This window comes from Triturus cristatus, chromosome 9, assembly GCF_964204655.1.
Source record: "Triturus cristatus chromosome 9, aTriCri1.1, whole genome shotgun sequence".
NCBI lineage: Eukaryota > Metazoa > Chordata > Amphibia > Caudata > Salamandridae > Triturus > Triturus cristatus.
In genome coordinates this window covers 169,686,894-169,706,906 of record NC_140592.1, presented here as the reverse complement: position 1 = coordinate 169,706,906, position 20,013 = coordinate 169,686,894, and the positions used below count along the sequence as shown (strand labels likewise).

The window sequence follows — 20,013 nt, the reverse complement described above, 5'->3', positions numbered from 1 at the left end:
TCTCACTGATTCTTACTCACCCAGGCACACACATACACATTCAGTTTCACACACACACACACAAATGCACAGAGCAATGACAGACACTGTGCCACTTGATTCAAGCTCGCCTGGCTGATGAGGGGTGATGCCACGAAACCGGTCCCAGGATACTGGTTTCCGTTCTAGGGAGGACCGGTCTTGGCAGTTCGAGTTGGACTGTTCCCATGAGGCACAGGGTCAAGCCTGATTAGCATATGGCTGGGTCCAAACTGGGGTGGCATGGTGAGCAAAAGACCGATGGATTTAACCCAGATCTATTGACTGGGCGTGAATGTTTGATTTGCTCTGCATTCCGTCCATCATCTGTGTGTCTTTTGCTTTCTCACCCTAAGTGCGCCGGATATGCCCAGACGTGGGTACCGGGCTCACTGTGCCACTGGATTCAAGCCAGCCTTGCTAATGAGAGGTGATGCCCCGAAACCGGTCCCCGGATGCTTGTTTCCGGTCCAGGTAGGACCTGGCTTGGCAGTTCGGGCTAGACTGTTCCAATGAGGCACAGGGTCAAGACTGATTTCCATATGGCCGGGTCCAAACTGGGGTGGCATAGTGAGCAAAAGAACAATGGATTTAACCTAGATCTATTGACTGGGGGTGATTGTTTGGTTTGCTCTGCATTCCGTCCATCAACTGTGTGTCTTTTGATTACAGACAGGGCATGAAGATGATCTGCCTCAAGCTTTCTCTCACTGCTGCAGACGGTGCTTGTATTCAAGCCCTATCAGAAGCTGAGACAGGGCTTAGGATCCTGCCCCTCCTGCTGTGTGTGTATTCTCATTGACCACAGGGTGCACTGTTATATCCCCTGACAGATTCATTTTAGCAGACATACTGTGCTTCCTGAAGCATGTGCAGTATGTTAGCTCTCTCACCATTGATTTCAGTCGCAGTTTCAGCAGCGACCGTCTCTCCAGGGAGTCCACACTCCCAGGCAGGGGGCAAAGTCAAGAAATTATCGCCTGGGGAAGCAGGATTATTAAAGATATGTTAGTGGGCTCTTAGAGCTATGCTAAGCTGCAGCCACCTTTGAGCCAGGCAAGCTCTGCCCCGACTATGATAATTAGTTATCTATCTTGAGTAGTGTTCTCCTCGTATTTTGTTTTACTCTCCCATCTGTCGCAAATCCTGTTACCTTAAGTTATCGAACCGGAGTGCAACTTGCTGACACACACGGACTCTGCACCAGGTCACCATAGTTACCATGCAGGGCCGCTCTTATCAAATCTACATTATCGCCCCACCTTTCAGGACACATCTTCGATCATTGAATGACATTTGGGGTATATGTATGGTCCCTGCACTCTACAGCTTTTAAAGCATGTGTTAGCAGGACAATGGGAGCAGCCAATTTTCTGTTCTACATATCTCCCATTTTGTGCTAATCTATGCCCCCACTCAAACATAACTTATTAATGCATTGTAACATAATCAGTGGAAGCCATCCTTAGTCCCACTTTTAAGATGATCAAACTTGAAAACCTTAGTGTTAAAGATATCCCACTTGACATTCCTTTGCTTGATTAAATATTTTTGTTTCTATTTGACTAAATATGAAATATCCATCAAAGTGCAATTAATAGCCTAAAATCCTTGCAGAACAAAATGAAAAGGTATTTGAAGAATGCTTCATGAAAATTGGGGAATGGACGGTGCTACACCTGTTTTTCATTTTGCAGTACCACATTGGAATGTGTAAATCGCGTTCACTTTTGAGAAGACTAGTTTATGTATTTATTCACTCCTTATATGTATATTAAAATGATTAAGTGAATGAGGGTTCAAAAATAGTTCTCCTTGTCACCTACTTTTGATTTTCTTTTCTCAGACAGATGCTCTAATATCTATTACTTTGCCGACCGTTCATGAAGTAGATCTTTTTAGGTAAGAGGTTTATCAACTAATTCCATGTTTGTGAGCAATGTTTTTTCTTCAGAATGTTACTCTGGAGAACAGCAGCACAAATGAAAGTTGTAAAGTATCAGTCATCCGTGCAATTTGTAAATTTGTCATATGGAAAAAACATTTTCTGTCCTCGTCTCTTCTGGTTTGATTTTGCTTTAAAGAAGAATACTAATGTTACTTTCATATCAACATTGTTAATCTTAACTACTTAAAAACAAGCAAGATAATCCTATACAAGTGATTGCATAATATAGTTATTTAAAAAAATTAAATTGTGTGTTTTGTAACGTAAACAGGTGACTTTTAGTTTAAGTCCTACCCTTGGGGGTTTGGGGGCAACTTCAACATCATTATGTACATTTGGGTAGGTGTGGATCCCAAGCCCTCTAGTTTACTCAATCGACAATGTTTTTCTAGATGATTAACCTTCAGTGTTCCATGTTGAGACTGGGCTAGGAAAGCCCTGTATATTTAAACCTATGTCCAGATAATGGTATGGCCGATTAGTCAAGCTTTTCATATGGTCTGATCAGTATAGGATTGCCTATTATTGGAATTGCATGAAACTCTGGACACTTAGTGAGTACAATTTACAAATCTTGGGCCAGATGTATGACCGTTTTTTGCGGTCACAAACGGGAAAACGGCCTGTTTGTGACCGCAAAATAGGTCTGTCCTATGTACAAGCCCTATTTTGCGAGTCGGTAACCCATTACCATCGCTATTAGGAAGGGGTGTGTCAAAGGCGTCCCTTCCTAAGAGCGAGTTATACTTCAATGTACGAATGTTTTGCTACTGCAATTGCGGGCGCAAAATACTCGCAGTTTACCACCCATTTCAAAAGGGTGGTAAGCCAATTGCTAAAATGAAGGGCAGTGAAAATATTTTTAAGAACAGGTAGTGGTCCTACGGACCACTGCCTACTCGTAAAAAAGGAAACAAAAACGTTTCATTTTTCTTTTCTAAAATGCATCCCGTTTTCCTTTAAGCAAAAAGAGCAGCATTTTAAAAAACAAATCTGCTTTATTTACAAAGCAGTCACTGACGTGGTGGCTGGCCCCAGCAGGCCACCATCCAAAGGAGTGCTAGCCATTCCCAATGGGGACACAAATTGCACCTGCCTCATGAGTATTAATGAGGCACACAATTTGCGACTTCCATTAGGAATCGCAAACAGTGTCTGAGACACGGTTGTAAATTCCATTTTGCGAGTTGCAAAATAATTCAGTTTGCGACTCACAAATTGGAAGGGTTGAACATCTGGCCCATAGACTCTTAGTCCTGTCCTGTGCTTTGGGAGCCTGAAACACTAGTTACACCAGCTATGCGATATCCTTAGTCCAATAGACCTCTCAAAACATAGTGTAAGGGTGAGGTCAGCCCATCTCGTCAAAACTCTAGGAAAACCTAAAGCTTGGAGGAAGAGATAGGAAGAATGCCTTGTTTCCCAGACTTCGTCAGTCGGATTCGGTTTACTGTTAAAACCTGTTGCATATTTGTACATACCATGAATTTCTGGGTCAGTGGCTGTGACATTAATTGCAGACCTAGACAAGTTGCCAAGCAAAATAACAATTCCGTTGCTTTAGACATGTGGATGGAGACCATCTCTTCAGCAGCCATCCACAATACATCTGAAAAGGGTTAGAAGTCATCTGTCTACCTTCCCCTCTTGCCCCTAATGACCGTGTTTTCATGCCTTGTAGGTTCTACAAGTGCAGTGGTGAATTCCCTGTAGGTTCTAGGGATGTAGTGGTGACTGCCGTGTAAAACGGAATGAGACCAGAATCTTCATTCTCATCTGCTGCTTTACAAAAAATGTCATCTCATAGGCTTAAAAGCATAGTCTTCTGTTAGCCTTCTAATGAGGCGTAAAGGCTAATGATCTTAGATGAGTAACAGTAACCACCTCAACGCAACTTTTCTAGGACGAAAAGGTATATTGAACCATGATGATGATTTGGATGTTCTGCAAGTCTTTTTTGAAAATACTAGCTTGTGAAGCGGAAGTTTGATTCTGTTGACAATAGTGCCAGTACACATCATAAAGTTGTACAACTGTCAACAAGCTTCTTTTGTTGGTTCTGAGATACTTTCTGACATGCAGCAGCGTATAGAAGGGGTGCCAGTTAAAACTGGAATTGTCCCCTCAGAGAACTATTCCACTTGTTAAGTATAAGACTTTTGGAAGGAACCTGTGAAGTATGATGCCTTTACCCTCATCTACACAACTAACAGATGGCCCATTATAATGTAAGCTCATTTACAAAGATGGGGGTTTAATGACAACATGTAGATGGAGCTGACACATTTTTTGTCATTTTGGTTTAGTCTTAAAGAACCATTACTGTTCACAAAAACCTGTTTAAATTTGTAAATATGAGATAAAACCAGTGGTCAAACAGAATATATACCCTGGGATTTGACTATTGATTAGGAGAGGTGTTTGCAGTGGAGTTATCAGCACACCAGATTCCCGAGCCACTCTCCACCACAGCCTTGACTCCAGAAACGATGAAAATGGTGCCCTTCACAGAGAGCACATATTTTGCTTCTTCGGCCGAGCTCTGATGAGGAATAGCTGCAGCCAGCTTTTCGTACGTGTGCTGTGTGATCCATCCCAAGAAACTGTTAAGGCAGATTTTGCTATTTGCTATTTCATATTATAGCTACGGTTTATCATCCTATAAATAGCTTTATGGTGTTAGGATGTCAGAATCTCGCTAGTGATGTTCGAAATATTTTTCTTGTTTTGGTTGACCGTTACACGTTTAACTGCTTTTATTTTTGCATTCTGTATAATTTTCATGCATATTTTATAATCTAGAAGGTGTTGCAGGGATACTGCACATACACAGAACAATGCACAGGAACATGGGACCTCGATGTATAGGGGCTATGCCTTTCTACCGCCTTAGTACCCACGAGCCCAGGACCGACTAGCTATAGTGTCTCACACGCTCTCCTACACAAATACAGAGAAGCAAATGATTAGACAGCCCAGAACACAACACTCCCTGATCTCTCAGGAATCGTGGTGACAAGACGCACCTGTTCACTCACAATCTTGCACCTCTCCACAATAAGATCTGACCGAGACACAAATACAGTTTAAAATGTTTATTTTAACTAACATGCTTGAACATGCAGTATACGTGCCACAACAAGCAGAAAAATGCATACCAGTAATACAGTTAGCATCGCAGCCAGTCCATACATTATGAAGGGAGATGTCATTCTATAAAGACAATGGAGAAAAGAACTATAGTGTCTAAACTCCCTCCACTTGGATAGGTTATGTATTATTATTTAATAGAAGATCTCTGTATTTTGTTAGAAGACCCCATACCTTAGAGCATAGATGGGATTTCTACATTGAAGCTGTGTGTTGCTCTTCTCCCTGGAGAGGTCCCTCTCCTAGTGTGTGTCCAAAAACCGGCATCCCCGTAATATCAAAGCAACGAGTCTCCAGCCGCAGCTTTAGTCATATGTTTTGTCTAGGTGCTAGCGCCTGACCAGAACAGAATAACAAGGGGCATTGTTTATTGATCTTGTACGCAATGTTCAGACTAATCTCCAGGAACAAGCAGAGATCGAACACAGCAGGCAGTTCTCATGTGAAAGGCATAAACAGAGGCTTGTGAAATAAAGTTAAGTAGTAACGTGCGCAAAAGCAGCATCATGGCAGCATGAGCCATGCTAACTTAGTGATGTCGACAATGTCGCTATCAGCCACATGACAAAGTAGGATTTGAAAATAAACATTTTAAAGTACTTGTCCCGATTTATTAGTGTTATCTTTGAGTGTGTTATTCATAAACGAAAGATTGTTTGCATTGCCACTGTGTCCCCGTACTTATCTAGAGTGACTGATATAAGCCTGAAACCACGGCCTGTGCAAAACTGCACAGTGGGCTTGTGTTGGGACTGTGTTCCAACCAGCTTTCTTATTCAGTGTAGGTGTGTTGAACTTAGTCCTTGCAGTAGGGTGTTAGAAATTCCAACCCTGCGGGCCCCTCCAGATTTCATGTCAAGCCTGCTTTGAAAATGTAAGAGATATGACCCATATTGGTTGCTAAAGAAGTGAATCTTCTGTTTTATTAGGACAGAAGCACATATTTTTTCAGTTTCTACACATTTTCAATTAAACAAACTGGCGGAACACAGTCCATAATTTAAGAGTTCTAAAAATTTCTTATGAGAACTAAGCCGGTGATGCTTAAGCAAAAAACAACAATTAATGGACAGAATGCAGAACAATGTCATACATTCACCCCAGTACAGAGATCTGGGCCTAAATCCATCGTTTTTTTGCTCACCGTACCATTCCAGTTTGAACCCAGCCATATGCAAATCAGTCTTGACCCTGTGCCCAATGGTAACAGTCCAGCCCGAACTGGAGCTATCCTGGCTGTTGAGGGGTGAAACCCCGAAACCCGTGCTAGGATGCTTGTTTCTGGTCCAGGGCGGACCTGGCTTGGCAGTTCAGGCTTGACTGTTCGCATGAGGCACAGGGTCAAAACTGATTTGCATATGGCCAGGTCTAAACTGGGGTGGCATGGTGAGCAAAAGAATGATGGATTTAACCCAGATCTCTTGACTGGGGGAGAATGTTTTGATTTGTTCTGCGTTCCGTCCATCAATTGTGTGTCATTTGATGCTTAATGATGCATTTTGACCCAGGGACACTGAACAAAATCACAGAATTGTTTTGAGACTCCAAATAAGCAACAGGTATTACTAGCCGAGTGCTGCAATATGTGCTCCTTGACACTGCAGGTGTGTTCTCATGCCCATACATGTTCGAAAACTAGATGTGCAACTTCATGCAAAACCTTCCACAGCAGAGGAGGTTCTCAGAAATGTTGACCTGACTATTCCTTTGTTTTCTTCTAAGTGCCTGACTGTGAGCAAGGAAAGCGTGAGTTCACTGATAAAGCGTTATGGAATTTCATAAGAATATGAAGTGTTTTTGACAGATACACGCCTCTCTTCCTCCTTCATGTGAGCATGATCAGACTTGACATTTTTAGCATCTGCAAATACCTTCTTTACACTGTAAGCCTTATTGTTCCAGTCTGTTTTTTTAAAACTATACTTTGTAATGATTATAATCATTAAAATGTTAGATGTTTCCAGCCCCTGCATCTGGAGATACAGCACGCCCAGGCAGAATTGGAAACAACCATTAGGATTCTTTTTTTTACCCTCTTCCAAGGCTCACCCCTTCACTAAACGAATTAAAACACTTATAAAATCTTGAGGCTTGTAGGGTTTTAATTGTGGGACACAATACATTCTTCCCACTGAAAATTGCTCTAACCTCACGAGACAAGGTTTGTAATGACAAACCTTTATTAGAAAGCATCTAGAATGTAAGATGTGATTCTAATAACATTGTTTAAAATTCACAGGCAGTGCAACAACTCAAGTCCATTTGCATATACAAGACCTCCAGCAATTGCTTTTTATAGTATTCTATCTTTGCAGCTGATATGTCATCCTAAATAATTCTGCCTTGCATTCAGTTGTCCTCCACTCTGTGTGTTTCCATGCATCACTCTTTCAATTCTAGCTGCTCTCAGTTAGTGAAAGACAGTACACCCTCAGAGGTTTATTAATCCAAATATCCTCAATGGTTTTAGCAAACTATTGTTAAAACAACTTTAGAGTTTTGAGGAAAGTGCTGTGAAAAACACCCTCCAGGGGCCGACCTACTATTGATAATCAAAACTTCATTGGCGCTTTCAGCAAAATGTTGTTCTTCAAAACTCTTCTGATCACTCAGGTGCACTTAAGAACTTTGACCACAAAAAATAAAAAAACAGCATTTGAGAAAAGGAACCTCACAGTACACATGAATGTTTATAATACAACAAATGTACTGATGCCGGATTCATGAGGACCTCAAACAATATATCTTAAATGAAACTCTGCTAAACACTCCTGTTTAAATGTCTCCTTAATGTTTTCACAGAAGTGGTTCAGAGAGTTCCTAACTGGCATTAGTGCACACTGCTAAACTCTCATCAGTTGACCGTGGTAAGAAACTCCTTCACCTGTGGAGTAAGTGTTCACATGAGGACATTGTCGATCATTGTGTTCTGGATTCAAGAAAACCATAATCTTCCCAGAATAATCTTCTAGAGAATATTAATTCGTTTTTTAGGTCTCGCGAGCCAAAGGCTCGAAGAGACATTTTATAACTGAGTTTTTCAAAGTGCTGCCGTGGCCTAAAGCTACAGTGCACGTGAACGTGCACGCGCGCAGCCGCCAATCACTGCTGCGCGCGCACCACTGGCGTGCTTGCCACACAGCTCTCCCGTCCAAGCGATCGCGATCACTTTCGCTTGGATCGCGATCGCTATTACTTTCGTTTTCGGCCGTGCGGCCGAATGCTTGTTTTTCTTTGTCGCGCTGATTCGAGCTCCCTTGCGTGTGGCAAGTTGTTCCTGCCGCAGCGCAGCACCTTCACTCATCTCCGCAACCCCCTCCCTCTGCTTGCCCGCCCCCACTACCCCCGCTAGATCGCCACTTTCATCCCAAATCCCCGTCACTGCTTGTCGTTCTGTTTTATGCTTTAGTTTCGCCCACTTTCTGCTCCCCACTGCCTTGTTTTGTCTCTGTTCCCATTCTCCTAACGCTTAGTTGTTTGTCTTCCAGCTTTCCCTCCTCCCATTGCTCCTCCAGCTGAAAGTGCCTTCCCCGTTGTATGTCTCAGCTGTTGTTGTTACATGAGTCGGTCTGGGGCGCTGATGCCAGACAACGGAATTAACAACATCATGGTGTCTTTCCTTCGCGTTCAAATGTACCATTGTTTAAGACTTGTTAATGGTGGCTGCACGGCATGCCCAAGGATATAAATAACGTCACAAGACCGTGTTGATTCTGGCCAAACCTGTTCCTGTATAATTACTCTACATTCAAGCACATTGGGCTTTACCGAGTGACGTGCTAAGGGCCGCCTCACCAGCCCCTTTTGACCCCGCCCCCTCTCCTCACTCCTGCAGTGCCCTCACCGCTCTCTCTGCTGTCGCCATGCTGGAGTCCGTAGGTCAGCGTTGGCCGTTCCGAATGCCCCCATCGCTGTTTGAATTATTTTAATGTACTTTGCATTGTTTTTGCTTCAAGCCGCTCCACTTTGCCCAGCCTGGCACCTTCACTCATCTCTGTAACCTACTCCCACAACGCTGCTTAAGGACACAGACTGTTCTACGGTATGTGATGCAACTGCATTTCCTCTGCTAGCGCCGCAGAGTCATCAGCAGCTTTAGGTCGCTTTCGACAAAACAGGAGGTGATAAAAGAAACTACCAGTGTAAGAACATGCACAAGTAGCTCTACGGTTCGTCTGCCCCACCATCCATTCCCGGTGCAGACAGAATAGTTACTAAACATTATGTCTGTGCTACGTACATAACTCTGCCTTATTAAAATCATTTCCATTTTATATAGCGCTTGCTACAGTTTTGTCTTTTCATTGCGCTGCAAACAGCATGCGTTAATATTACAGGTGACAATAATACTTCATGGATCGACTTCAGATAGATTTAAGGTGAGTGAGGCCCGTCGGAGTTAAACATATTCTGCCCCGAATCTTCAGGAGGGGGCGTGAAGTTCAAACGTTCGACGAAGCCCCCACAACTATACATATGAGAGGAAAAAACACACTTTGTGGATCGGACACCGTACCCTCGAATGTTATGTTCTAACACTAAACCTTCTTTCGTTTGGGCTCATAGTTCGAAACTTCTGTGCAAGCGCACCAAGAGACCATGTCTGATGAAAGAGGTTCTAGAAATAAAGGACAACATGACATTGTTGGTTATTACATTTCACTTCAATTCTCTGATACTACAGTCCCTCTCGAGTACCAAAGGATAAAATAAGGAGATGGCGCGGTCGGCAGACAGTGCTTTCTAACATTACTTACACATACCTAATAATTCTGCCGTCTTCTGGATCAGTGGTTAGCAGTTTTCCTAATAAAATCATTTGCCATTTCCACTTGTTTCCCCCACCTTAATTATTTAAAGCACGAAGTACTCATTTGATTCCTCAAACCATGGGCTGCAGAAAGTTCAGTGGTTTAATACACCTCAGCCTTTCACCCTCTGGAGCTAGATAACATGAGTACGAAATAGTTTATAACGCCTGTTTTCTTTTAAAATAACATGAGGCACTTCCATTTCACGTGCGCCCAACAAAATGCTCAAAATGTGAACATGGGTGATCGCAATAATTGTTTTCCAAAGCGCTACAAAGCAGCAGTGGGTAGCAGGCACTATTTGTGAGCACACTAGTGTAAGCGCCGCTTTTCAGTTGCTTGCAGTGACTTTAAAGAAAGAAACGTGACATAACGAGGCCTAGAGGTGAGCCACACAAGCCTGGGATATTCTTTAGTGAGGCCAGAGTGCCATAACTCATGTGAAGCAAGCAGCAGCCTCGCGCTGATCACGAAATTCCCCGGCTTTATTCGGAGCCTGTATTCCCCAAATGTTATATACTGAATATGTTAAATATGTTCGACCTCTGGGTGTTTCAGAGGCAGTGACATAACTGCGCCTCTTTTACTGCAAAAAACAACAGTTGATGGACAGAATGCAGAACAATGTCATATATTCATCCCAGTACAGAGATCTGGGCCTACATCCATTTGTGTTGTTTGCTCACCATGCCATTTCAGTTTGAACCCAGCCATATGCAAATCAGTCTTGACCCTGTGCCTCATGGGAACAGCCCAGCCCGAACTGCCAAGCCAGGTCCTCCCTGAACTGAAAACAAGCATCCTAGGACGGGTTTCGGGGTTTCATCCCTCTTCAGCCAGGATAGCTTGATTGCAGTGGCATCGAGAGCACGGGACTCACGTCTGAGCATACCCGCCCCACTCGGGGTAACAAATACAACAAGCATTTGCAATGCAATAGGTCTCGCATTTACGTGAGTTTGAGCTATTGACATTGCAAATAACTATGCCTTTTATTTTTGTTTTCGTTTTAAAAACATAAATAAAAGGCATTGTCATTTACAATGCCAATAGCTTATACTCATTTAACTGCGAGACCTATTGCATTGCAAATGCTTGTTTGCATTTGTTGTCCGGGCTCTCTCAACTCAAAGTTATACACATGAATTGTATCTCCCATTATACCTGTCTCCTATGAAGGCAACCAATATATAGCACACATGCTGAGTAGAAAACCTTAAAGCAAGTGCTGATTTAATCATTGTGTTGTGCTCTGGGAGACATTTTTGACCTGTGGGACTGTTGTGTGATCTGTTTGCAGCCAAAGTCAACTGCAAGTCTAGTTGTTTTATGTCATACCTCTTTAGCACAATCTTATCCGAAACTGGGGACAGTTGTCGTCTCAATCTCTTATCACGTTCATATATTGTGTTTTAGAGCATTTAATGCACCTGAACAGAGATTTTAAAGCTAGCATTGCAAGCTTAGCTGTTATATAAATGTCTGCTATGCTGCATACACACATCTCTTCCAAATATTTGTGAAATCTTTCTAAATCTTTTTTTCAATATTATCTTTCTTTGCCAAAGATTAACGTTTATGACTCTAAGGAATCCTCTGTTAACCTGAAAGAGAACTATGAGTAATAGACAGGTTTTTGAATGTACTCCAAGGCTATGAAGCGTTCCATTGAAGAATTTAGGGTTAAATGTAAGTCCCCGTTTTATTGTTAGGAAGATCATTATGTACCTTATTTAATAGGATAAAGTTTGTTGTTCAATATTACATATGCCTAAGTCAGTGAGACATCTGTTATTTTAGAATTGCAGTTTTTAATTTTGATTTGCTTCTCGTGATTATCAAAGATCTTGTGAAGACCATTGTTTGATGATTCCTGTCCATGCGAAATGCCATTTCACAGCACAATTATAATTACAATCTTTCTCTTGGGTGTTGGATCTCAATAGTGCTCCCTTTTGAATCTTTTGTTTTTGACTTCTATTATGTCTAAAACTGCTATTAACATGAGCCATTGCAGTTGGGTGAACGTTTGGGTATTTATTCTGAACTTCAGTATACTTTGTTTCACCAGAACAAGATAGACCCTGGGCTTTAGACCCCTCTTAAATAAGTGGTTTATTCTCCTCTTAGTCTCAGTTAAGCAGTGTTTTCAAACCTCAGACTTCCAACTTTATGAGAATATGTCCTAGTTAATGCCAGAGGAGCTCTGAATTACTTTCATTTTAGAACAGGCCTTTGAAGGCTGTAAACCAGTTCTTTTTAGCCTTTGGTGCCAATGGCGCATGAGAAGGCAGGCCCAAATTAACACTTTCCAAATACATTTAATTAATAGTAATAATATAAGAATAGTTATTTTGATCATTGTTTTGGCCACAGCTTAAAGGCAACAAGAGATTGCTTGAAGGCGTCAATGTTTACATTTCTAGGGGGCATCACAAAAGCCACTGTTTTTATTATTCATTACACTAGTGGAACATTGACTCTTGGCTGTCCATGTGTATTGGGTTTTTTTTTTTTTTTTTTTTTTTTAAATTATTTTTTATTGAGCAGAGCAAAAAAGGTACATACATAATTTTCAAGAGCAACATTCAAAAACACCATAATTAAACCAACCGTATATGTTGATTTGTTGGTGGGCTACTTACTAAACAGAGTGCAAAGTGCAATAAGTTATTCATATTTTTTAGGCAGTCGCATGAAAGAAAAAAAAAAAAGTGCAGATGCAAAGATATAACAACAAGTTGACTTATAACTCAGCTGAGACACAAGACAGACACAATATTAACTCGAGGCAGAGATTAAGTTCCCGATTAAAGTGCCCAGTGCAAATAGCAGCCGGAGTCGACCTAGGTAAATACAGTACTCTTAGCATCACGAATAAAGTGCAAATGCAATAATTGAAACACCAAAATTAAACCCACCATTGATGTTGGTTTGTTGAAAGGCTACTTACAAAATGCTATGCATTTTCCTATTTAGTAGGCAGACAAATATCGTTCCATTGTCCATAGACAAGTTGGCAAATAAAGTGCGAATGCAGAATATGACTACAAGTTAACATACAACACAGCAAAAAAACTCGTCTTGAATCACACAGGACAAGATTAAAAATCCAGGATGATATGCCCAGTGCAATAGCGACCGAAGTTAACCTTGACAAATACAGTACACTTGGCACCGAATAAAAATATAGACGCATAAAGTGCAAATGCAATATAAAGCTGCAGAATCGAATATAGCTCCACACATCCTAGAGCTCTAAGGACCTAATTGGGTTCTAAGTTAAAGTGAAAATGCAAAAACAACAAAAATCTGCCTATTAAAATACAATATTATTAACATTATTACAGTTTAAAGTGCAATTGTGCTAGCAGCAAGTTTTGTTGTGGAATACAAGATATCAGCGAACGGGGTAAAGTGCAATTTCAGATGACAGCCATTTAAAAGCTACTAAAAATCACCTAAGGAGGGGAGCAACATTAACAACATTGACCCCAAAAAATTGTACTTTTTGAATAGTGTAAAACTTATACAAGTAGGAAATCATTGCCCTGGTCCATTTGGGGATCAATAGTTTATTAGTGATTGAAACTGTATTCCTCTTAACCAATTAGAGAATCCACGCCATCTCTAGGGCCTATCCTTGAGTAGGAGTAATTCTTCAAATTTATCCCAATTTTTCTTAAATTTCCTTATACCCCCTACTCTTTTGGCATATGCCTCTTCGAATTTCCAGATCCTTTTCATTTTATTAAACCAATTCAAATGATTCGGAATCTTGTTAGATTTCCAATTTTGAAGTATCAAGGATCGTGCCACCATACAAGATATGGCTATAAAAACCCTATCGGAGCTAGATAAATTGGCCTCGTCCCTTGAGTATCCGAATAATGCGGTTTCAACCTGGGGAAAGACACTCATGCCTAAAACAGATCCCATATCATTGAAGATCCCCCCCCAGAACTGTATCAGTTGCGGGCAAGAAAAAAAAATGTGAAGCCATCCACCTTCCTCCTCCTGGTGACAGCGAAAACACCTATTGGGATGATCGGGATATCGTTTCTGAATCATTGATGGAGTCCAATATGCGAGCCATCTTGATAGAAAGGACATTCTTTTAAAATTAGCGGCACGTAGAGACCTATGCCCTAGAAGGCATATTTTTTCCCATTCCCTGAGACTAAATCTGGAGCCCGTATCCTTTGCTATTTTTTCGATATGGGAAACTATCCCCTTTGCGTGTTCATCCTTCCGCAATGCAGAATACCATTTCCCAAGTCCCGAGAGCTTAAGGTCATAAAGTTCTACCATGGTATAGTGTGGAGTATTCAAAATGCCCGCAGTATTGGAAATAAAATTAACTATCCGCATATATTCAAGAAACGTGGGCTTTCTACAACCTTCTGCCCTACTCATTATTTCTTGCCAAGATATTATTTTGTTATGAACAATGAAGTGTTTAAGTTGTGAGAACCCGCAATCACTCCAAATCTCAATATATCTTGGTTGTAAATGTAGGCCCAGACTATTGCATTCTCCCAGACCCAAAAATTGAAAGCCAGAGGAGCTATTTTTTTTAAAGACTGCTTGGAGCCTAAACTGGACTTCTCGTAGGGACTTGTAGCGGGTCCTCTTAGGTAATTTAGCAGTCTTCAAAAAGGCGGTGGTTTGCGTTCCCCCTTCAATTATCATTTTGTCGATAAAAAAACTATCATAGATGCACTTATAGTAAATTAGATCAACCACTAAATTGAAAAGGGCAGCCTGATAATATGTTCGTATCTGCGGAAGTGCTAAACCTCCTTGATTTATGGGCAGCTGTACTGTGGTTAATTTTACTCTAGGAAACTTTTTTGCCCAAATAAATTCTCTAAACAAAGTATCTCTTGGGTGTTGGATCTCAATAGTGCTCCCTTTTGAATCTTTTGTTTTTGACTTCTATTATGTCTAAAACTGCTATTAACATGAGCCATTGCAGTTGGGTGAACGTTTGGGTATTTATTCTGAACTTCAGTATACTTTGTTTCACCAGAACAAGATAGACCCTGGGCTTTAGACCCCTCTTAAATAAGTGGTTTATTCTCCTCTTAGTCTCAGTTAAGCAGTGTTTTCAAACCTCAGACTTCCAACTTTATGAGAATATGTCCTAGTTAATGCCAGAGGAGCTCTGAATTACTTTCATTTTAGAACAGGCCGTTGAAGGCTGGAAACCAGTTCTTTTTAGCCTTTGGTGCCAATGGCGCATGAGAAGGCAGGCCCAACTTAACAGTTTCCAAATACATTTAATTAATAGTAATAATAATATTATAAGAATAGTTATTTTGATCATTGTTTTGGCCACAGCTTAAAGGCAACAAGAGATTGCTTGAAGGCGTCAATGTTTACATTTCTAGGGGGCATCACAAAAGCCACTGTTTTTATTATTCATTACACTGGTGGAACATTGACTCTTGGCTGTCCATGTGTATTGTTAACGACTAAAACTATGCAGGCTCTGGCACCAACAGTGCCCCCATATCTGGTAGCACTGTCTTGCACAAGAGTTTCCTACAGCATTGCTCATTTGTTGAATCAACCACACCTTCCATTGTGAGTGTACTTTTGATTGATTACCACCCCCTGAATTTAGAGATAGTTCACGTCAGTTGTAGGTGTCTTTAGCTGTGGTCTGAAGCAGTCTTTAAGTTGGAATCTACAAGAGGATTCCAGAGATTCCACCTGAAATATTCACCACCAGACTGGTCTAAATTAAAGACCTTTAACAGATAGGAGTTGAAACAATCCAAAGTGGGTGCGAGGTAGGAATGATTTTGTCCCTCCATCTGAGAGAGCAACTGTGCAATGAAAACTTGAAAATGTTGCACAATCTTTTTGTCAATGTTCCTTTCTATGGTGTATAAGATTTCAAAAGTTTACTTACTTTTCTTATTCATAGGCATAAGGGTTCTGCTATTGCAAGGTAAGTCATATTTATTTCTGAGCAGTCCTGTGTCCTTCGGCTCATAATTAAAAGTCTGCAATCACATTTTTTGTAAACATTTTGTAGTCCAGTATGTATATACTCCCCACATAAGAGCTTTTAGTGTTAGATCAGACATGTAATTAGATGTACCGTTTTATTGGAGAATAAAATATTTTTGCCACAAAACAAAAACTAAATGGAAAAATCAGAAAACTGTGTTTCTTTCAGATGTTTCTATCCAGTGTTCTTCCACATCCAGATGCTCTGGGAATTAGTATTGCTAGGAGAACCAATTGTGGTCATGGCGCCATCGCCCTCTGAATCTTCAGAAACAGTTTTGGCACTCATAAGGTATGTAGTTTAATGATTTAATCTAATTAGTTTAATTTGTTCTGACAGATACTTTGTGTATTTGTCTATGTTCCTATAATAGGCTCACAACAGGCTAAATTCATTGCAATAAAAAACTTATACTTGCTTATTCCAGATGTCCCTCTGTTCAACTTCTTCTCAGTTTTCTTATACTAGGAGGTATGAGGAAATATTTAGAAACTAATAGAATTAAAGTGTAACGAAAACAGAATTGTTATAGAAATTGGTGCCCATTGTTAGACAAATGTAATGCCAATCACAAACAAGTGACTAGAGATTCAGATCACAGGCAAAGTTTCCCCAAGAATCGAAGATTAGGAGTACGACCTAGACTGGTGCCAGAGAGCGGAACAAGTAGATTACTAGAGTTGGGGCTGCCCTAAGCTATGGGTGAAAGTAAGAGGAGCCTGGCGGGACTTTAGGGGTTACTGACAGGGAGGGATGTTTTTTGGAAGAAAGTGTAGAACACTACTGTTGAGGTCGACATTGGTGTAAGCTGCACAAAATGTAACTGGCTATCAAAGCGCCATTCTCGCTGTATATTCATGCTCTGCCTTTAACACTGTAGATCTTAATTACTATGTATGAGGCACAACAATCTACATTAATTTCATTGTCAAGCTGTTTGATGAGCAAGGTTTGAATAAAAACAGTTTAAAAAAAAGAGAAAGATTATGGGCAAAGTGGACTGAAAATACTAGGAAATAATGACATGAAGCAAGAAGAGTAATAAACCATAGGTGGATTTGTATTAAGCATTGTGTTGGCTCACTGAGAATAACAAGGAAGTAGGGTATACAATTGAATGTTAAAGACCACTATCTACCCATGAAATGTAATAACTTTGCTGATGTCTTCCAAGCTTTTTCTTACTATATTAATAAATAATAATTGCTTGCAGTTTTTACACAATACTTGATATTACCTTAACGCACTCTCCAAACACAGCAAAGAGTTGCTGAAGACATTCAAAAACCCAACAACTTCAGAAAATGCAATGATCACTGAACCTAATTAAAAGCTAATGGCACATATACTGGCAGATGTTACCTGTAGCAAAGCGTTCACATGCATGCAATAATTGTTGTTTTTGCCAATGAACACACATTAAACATAGAGTGGCAGAGATGTTGCACACATGTAAAGTTGTTTAAAGAAGAACATGGAAAATCTGGAAAAAGTGACCATAACCTTAATGACTATCTTTAATATCCTGTTTCAGTCTGGTTTTGTGAGGCAATTTGCATGTTGAATTATATCCCTTGGACTTGTTGCTTGAACATCACACATTACCAATGTTTTCATGTTGTGTATGTGTTTCAGGTGATAAAGTTCAACAAAGGATGTTTTAAAATGTAACTACACCATGTCTCTTTCTGGCCCACAGTTGTATTTATCCACTAAAGTACTGCAGTGATTTCAGGCCATATTTTACGATTCATGATACAGAGTTCAAAGAGTACACCACTCGGACACAGGCCCCGTAAGTATATATTATTAACAGTAATATCAGTCTATAGCTCTACTAAAATATAAATGTCATGTGAGATTAATTTGAAAGTGTGTGGCCATTGTTTTACAAATGTATGTACTATTTATACTTTGAATTTCCATAGCAGTTGGTATGTAAATATGCATGCAGTACTCTGAAGTGAGATTCATTTTTTTACACAATTGGTTACATGCATATTAAATAACATAAAAGAATCTGGTGCTAGTGATAATACAATAGCAGATAAAATGTTTACCTTGTAGTAGCTAATTCTCAGGACATTTTGGGTTTATAGGACTGCTCAAATAATTTGGTGTTCGGCGGAAAATCCGAGATCTTCAGTCATTTACTTGGGATCTATACATTTTTATGGCACAGGTAGAATTTAGTACTGAGACAAATCCGCCAGGTGATGTTCCTCTCATAAGTGGATGTTGATTTGATATTTAGATGTTTGTTCGTCCTAATTTGGATATTCCACTATGTGGATAACCCTAGTAGTAGAGCTAGGATAGAAATTAATCATCAGAGGAATCATTTATAAGTTTTGCCTGTTGTAATCCTGTACAGACTGAAATCACCAAGAATAAGTGTGTAAGCATGTGGGTGTGTGTGTGTGTGTAGGTACATATTAACTGACAAATAAAAAGGATTAAGTAACATTATTGTTAGGTGAAACAAAAATTTCTGTTTTCATTAAAAAAAAAAAACTTACAAATTCACTGAAAAAAATACAAAGGCTAAAGTATATTATAGTTAGGTGAATTTGTCAGTGTGAACATTAACGTTTTTAACAACCAAAAGAATCCTAGAAATTCACCGCTTATAGTTAGCAGCGCTAACTATAACTTTGACTCTTATGATCTCACATATGACATGTTCTGTAACATCACTGATAACATCTCAAATTACATCATTGATGACATCACTGATTACATCATCCAATTAGTGTGCTTGTTTGTTTTATAGTTTAGTTTGTAGCGGATAACTACCATATTTCTTTTCCTCTTAATTTTGTACATTTGGGTCCAGCTAATGGGTGTAGGTATTTAGAAACCGCATGTCCTCCAAATGCACCATAGCTATTTAGAGGTATTGAACACGTTATAAATCTTTGTATTCAAGGGTAACTGTGTACAGCTGACAGTAGACTTGGGTTCCTTGTGTTCCACAAACGTTTCTTGGTACTGTAGAAAAAGTTTGCAGCAGGGCAAAGATTCTACATACTAAGCGCCAGATGCACGATGCTAGCATTTTGCGACTCGCAAATTGCGTCTGTTTGTGACTCGCAAAATGCAGTCTACCACAGTGTCTCAGACACTGTTAGCGATTCCCAGTGAGGTACCAAATTGCTTGCCTCATCAATATTCATAAGGCAAGTGCAATTTGCGACCCCATTGGTAATGGCTAGCACTCCCAGGGATGGTGGCCTGCTTGGGTCAGCAGACCACCATGGCTGTGACTGCTTTTTCAGTAAAGCAGTTTTTTTTTTAAATGCAGCCCGTTTACCTTAAAAGAAAATGGGATGCATTTAAAAAAGAAAAATGAAACTTTTTAGTTTCATATTTTAAGGGCAGGCAGTGGTCCCTGGGTCCACTGCCTGGTCTTAAAAAATATTTCCGCACCCTGGGGACCCCTTCCAGTTTGCGAATGGTTAACCACCTACTTGACATTGCTGGTAAACTGTGACTGTTTTGCGACTGCAAATGCAGTCGCAAAACAATGGTACACACCATTTGGACTAGCTATAAGGGAAGGACACCCTTTGCACACCCCTTCTTAATAGCGAGTCGCAGACACTCTTTTGCGAGTCTCTGACTCGCGAAATAGCGTTGGTACATACCACTGCTGTTTTTTGCTGTTGCAAAAGGGTTGAATACCCTGTTGTGACTGCAAAAAATGGTCGTACATCTGACCTAAAGTATTGTAAACAGCCTTGAGTTATTGAAGAGAATTGTCTCAGCATGACAATTTCTTCTTAACATAGAAGACTATGTGCACCAGGTACTTACCTATGTACGTGTGCTTGTTTTGATTCGGAAGATGGGCTATCTGTAAAGTTTTCCTCATAGTATGAACGGTGCAGGTTGTAGAATGTTTAGCAGCTTTGGATCTTGGGTATTTTGAGCAAATAGTATCTTTTTGACAGCTGTTGCATAGAGTGTGCACTGTTCTTAGTAGATATTTTTTTAATAGTCTGTGTTGAAGGTTTTTGTTTACAAACAGTGTGGTATAAAGTAAACTCTATAGAGTAAGCACT

The 20,013-nt window shown here is 40.3% G+C and overlaps 1 protein-coding gene across 1 annotated transcript in view; it reads left to right on the top strand.

Moving 5' to 3' along the window:
* DENND6A (DENN domain containing 6A) overlaps nucleotides 1-20,013 on the top strand; it is a 252,677-nt gene that overhangs the window by 98,401 nt on the left and 134,263 nt on the right. The window contains exons 9-11 of the mRNA XM_085624672.1: nucleotides 1,865-1,920; nucleotides 16,118-16,240; nucleotides 17,649-17,744. Coding sequence (XP_085480798.1) covers nucleotides 1,865-1,920; nucleotides 16,118-16,240; nucleotides 17,649-17,744 — 275 coding nt within the window. The remainder of the gene's footprint in view (nucleotides 1-1,864; nucleotides 1,921-16,117; nucleotides 16,241-17,648; nucleotides 17,745-20,013) is intronic.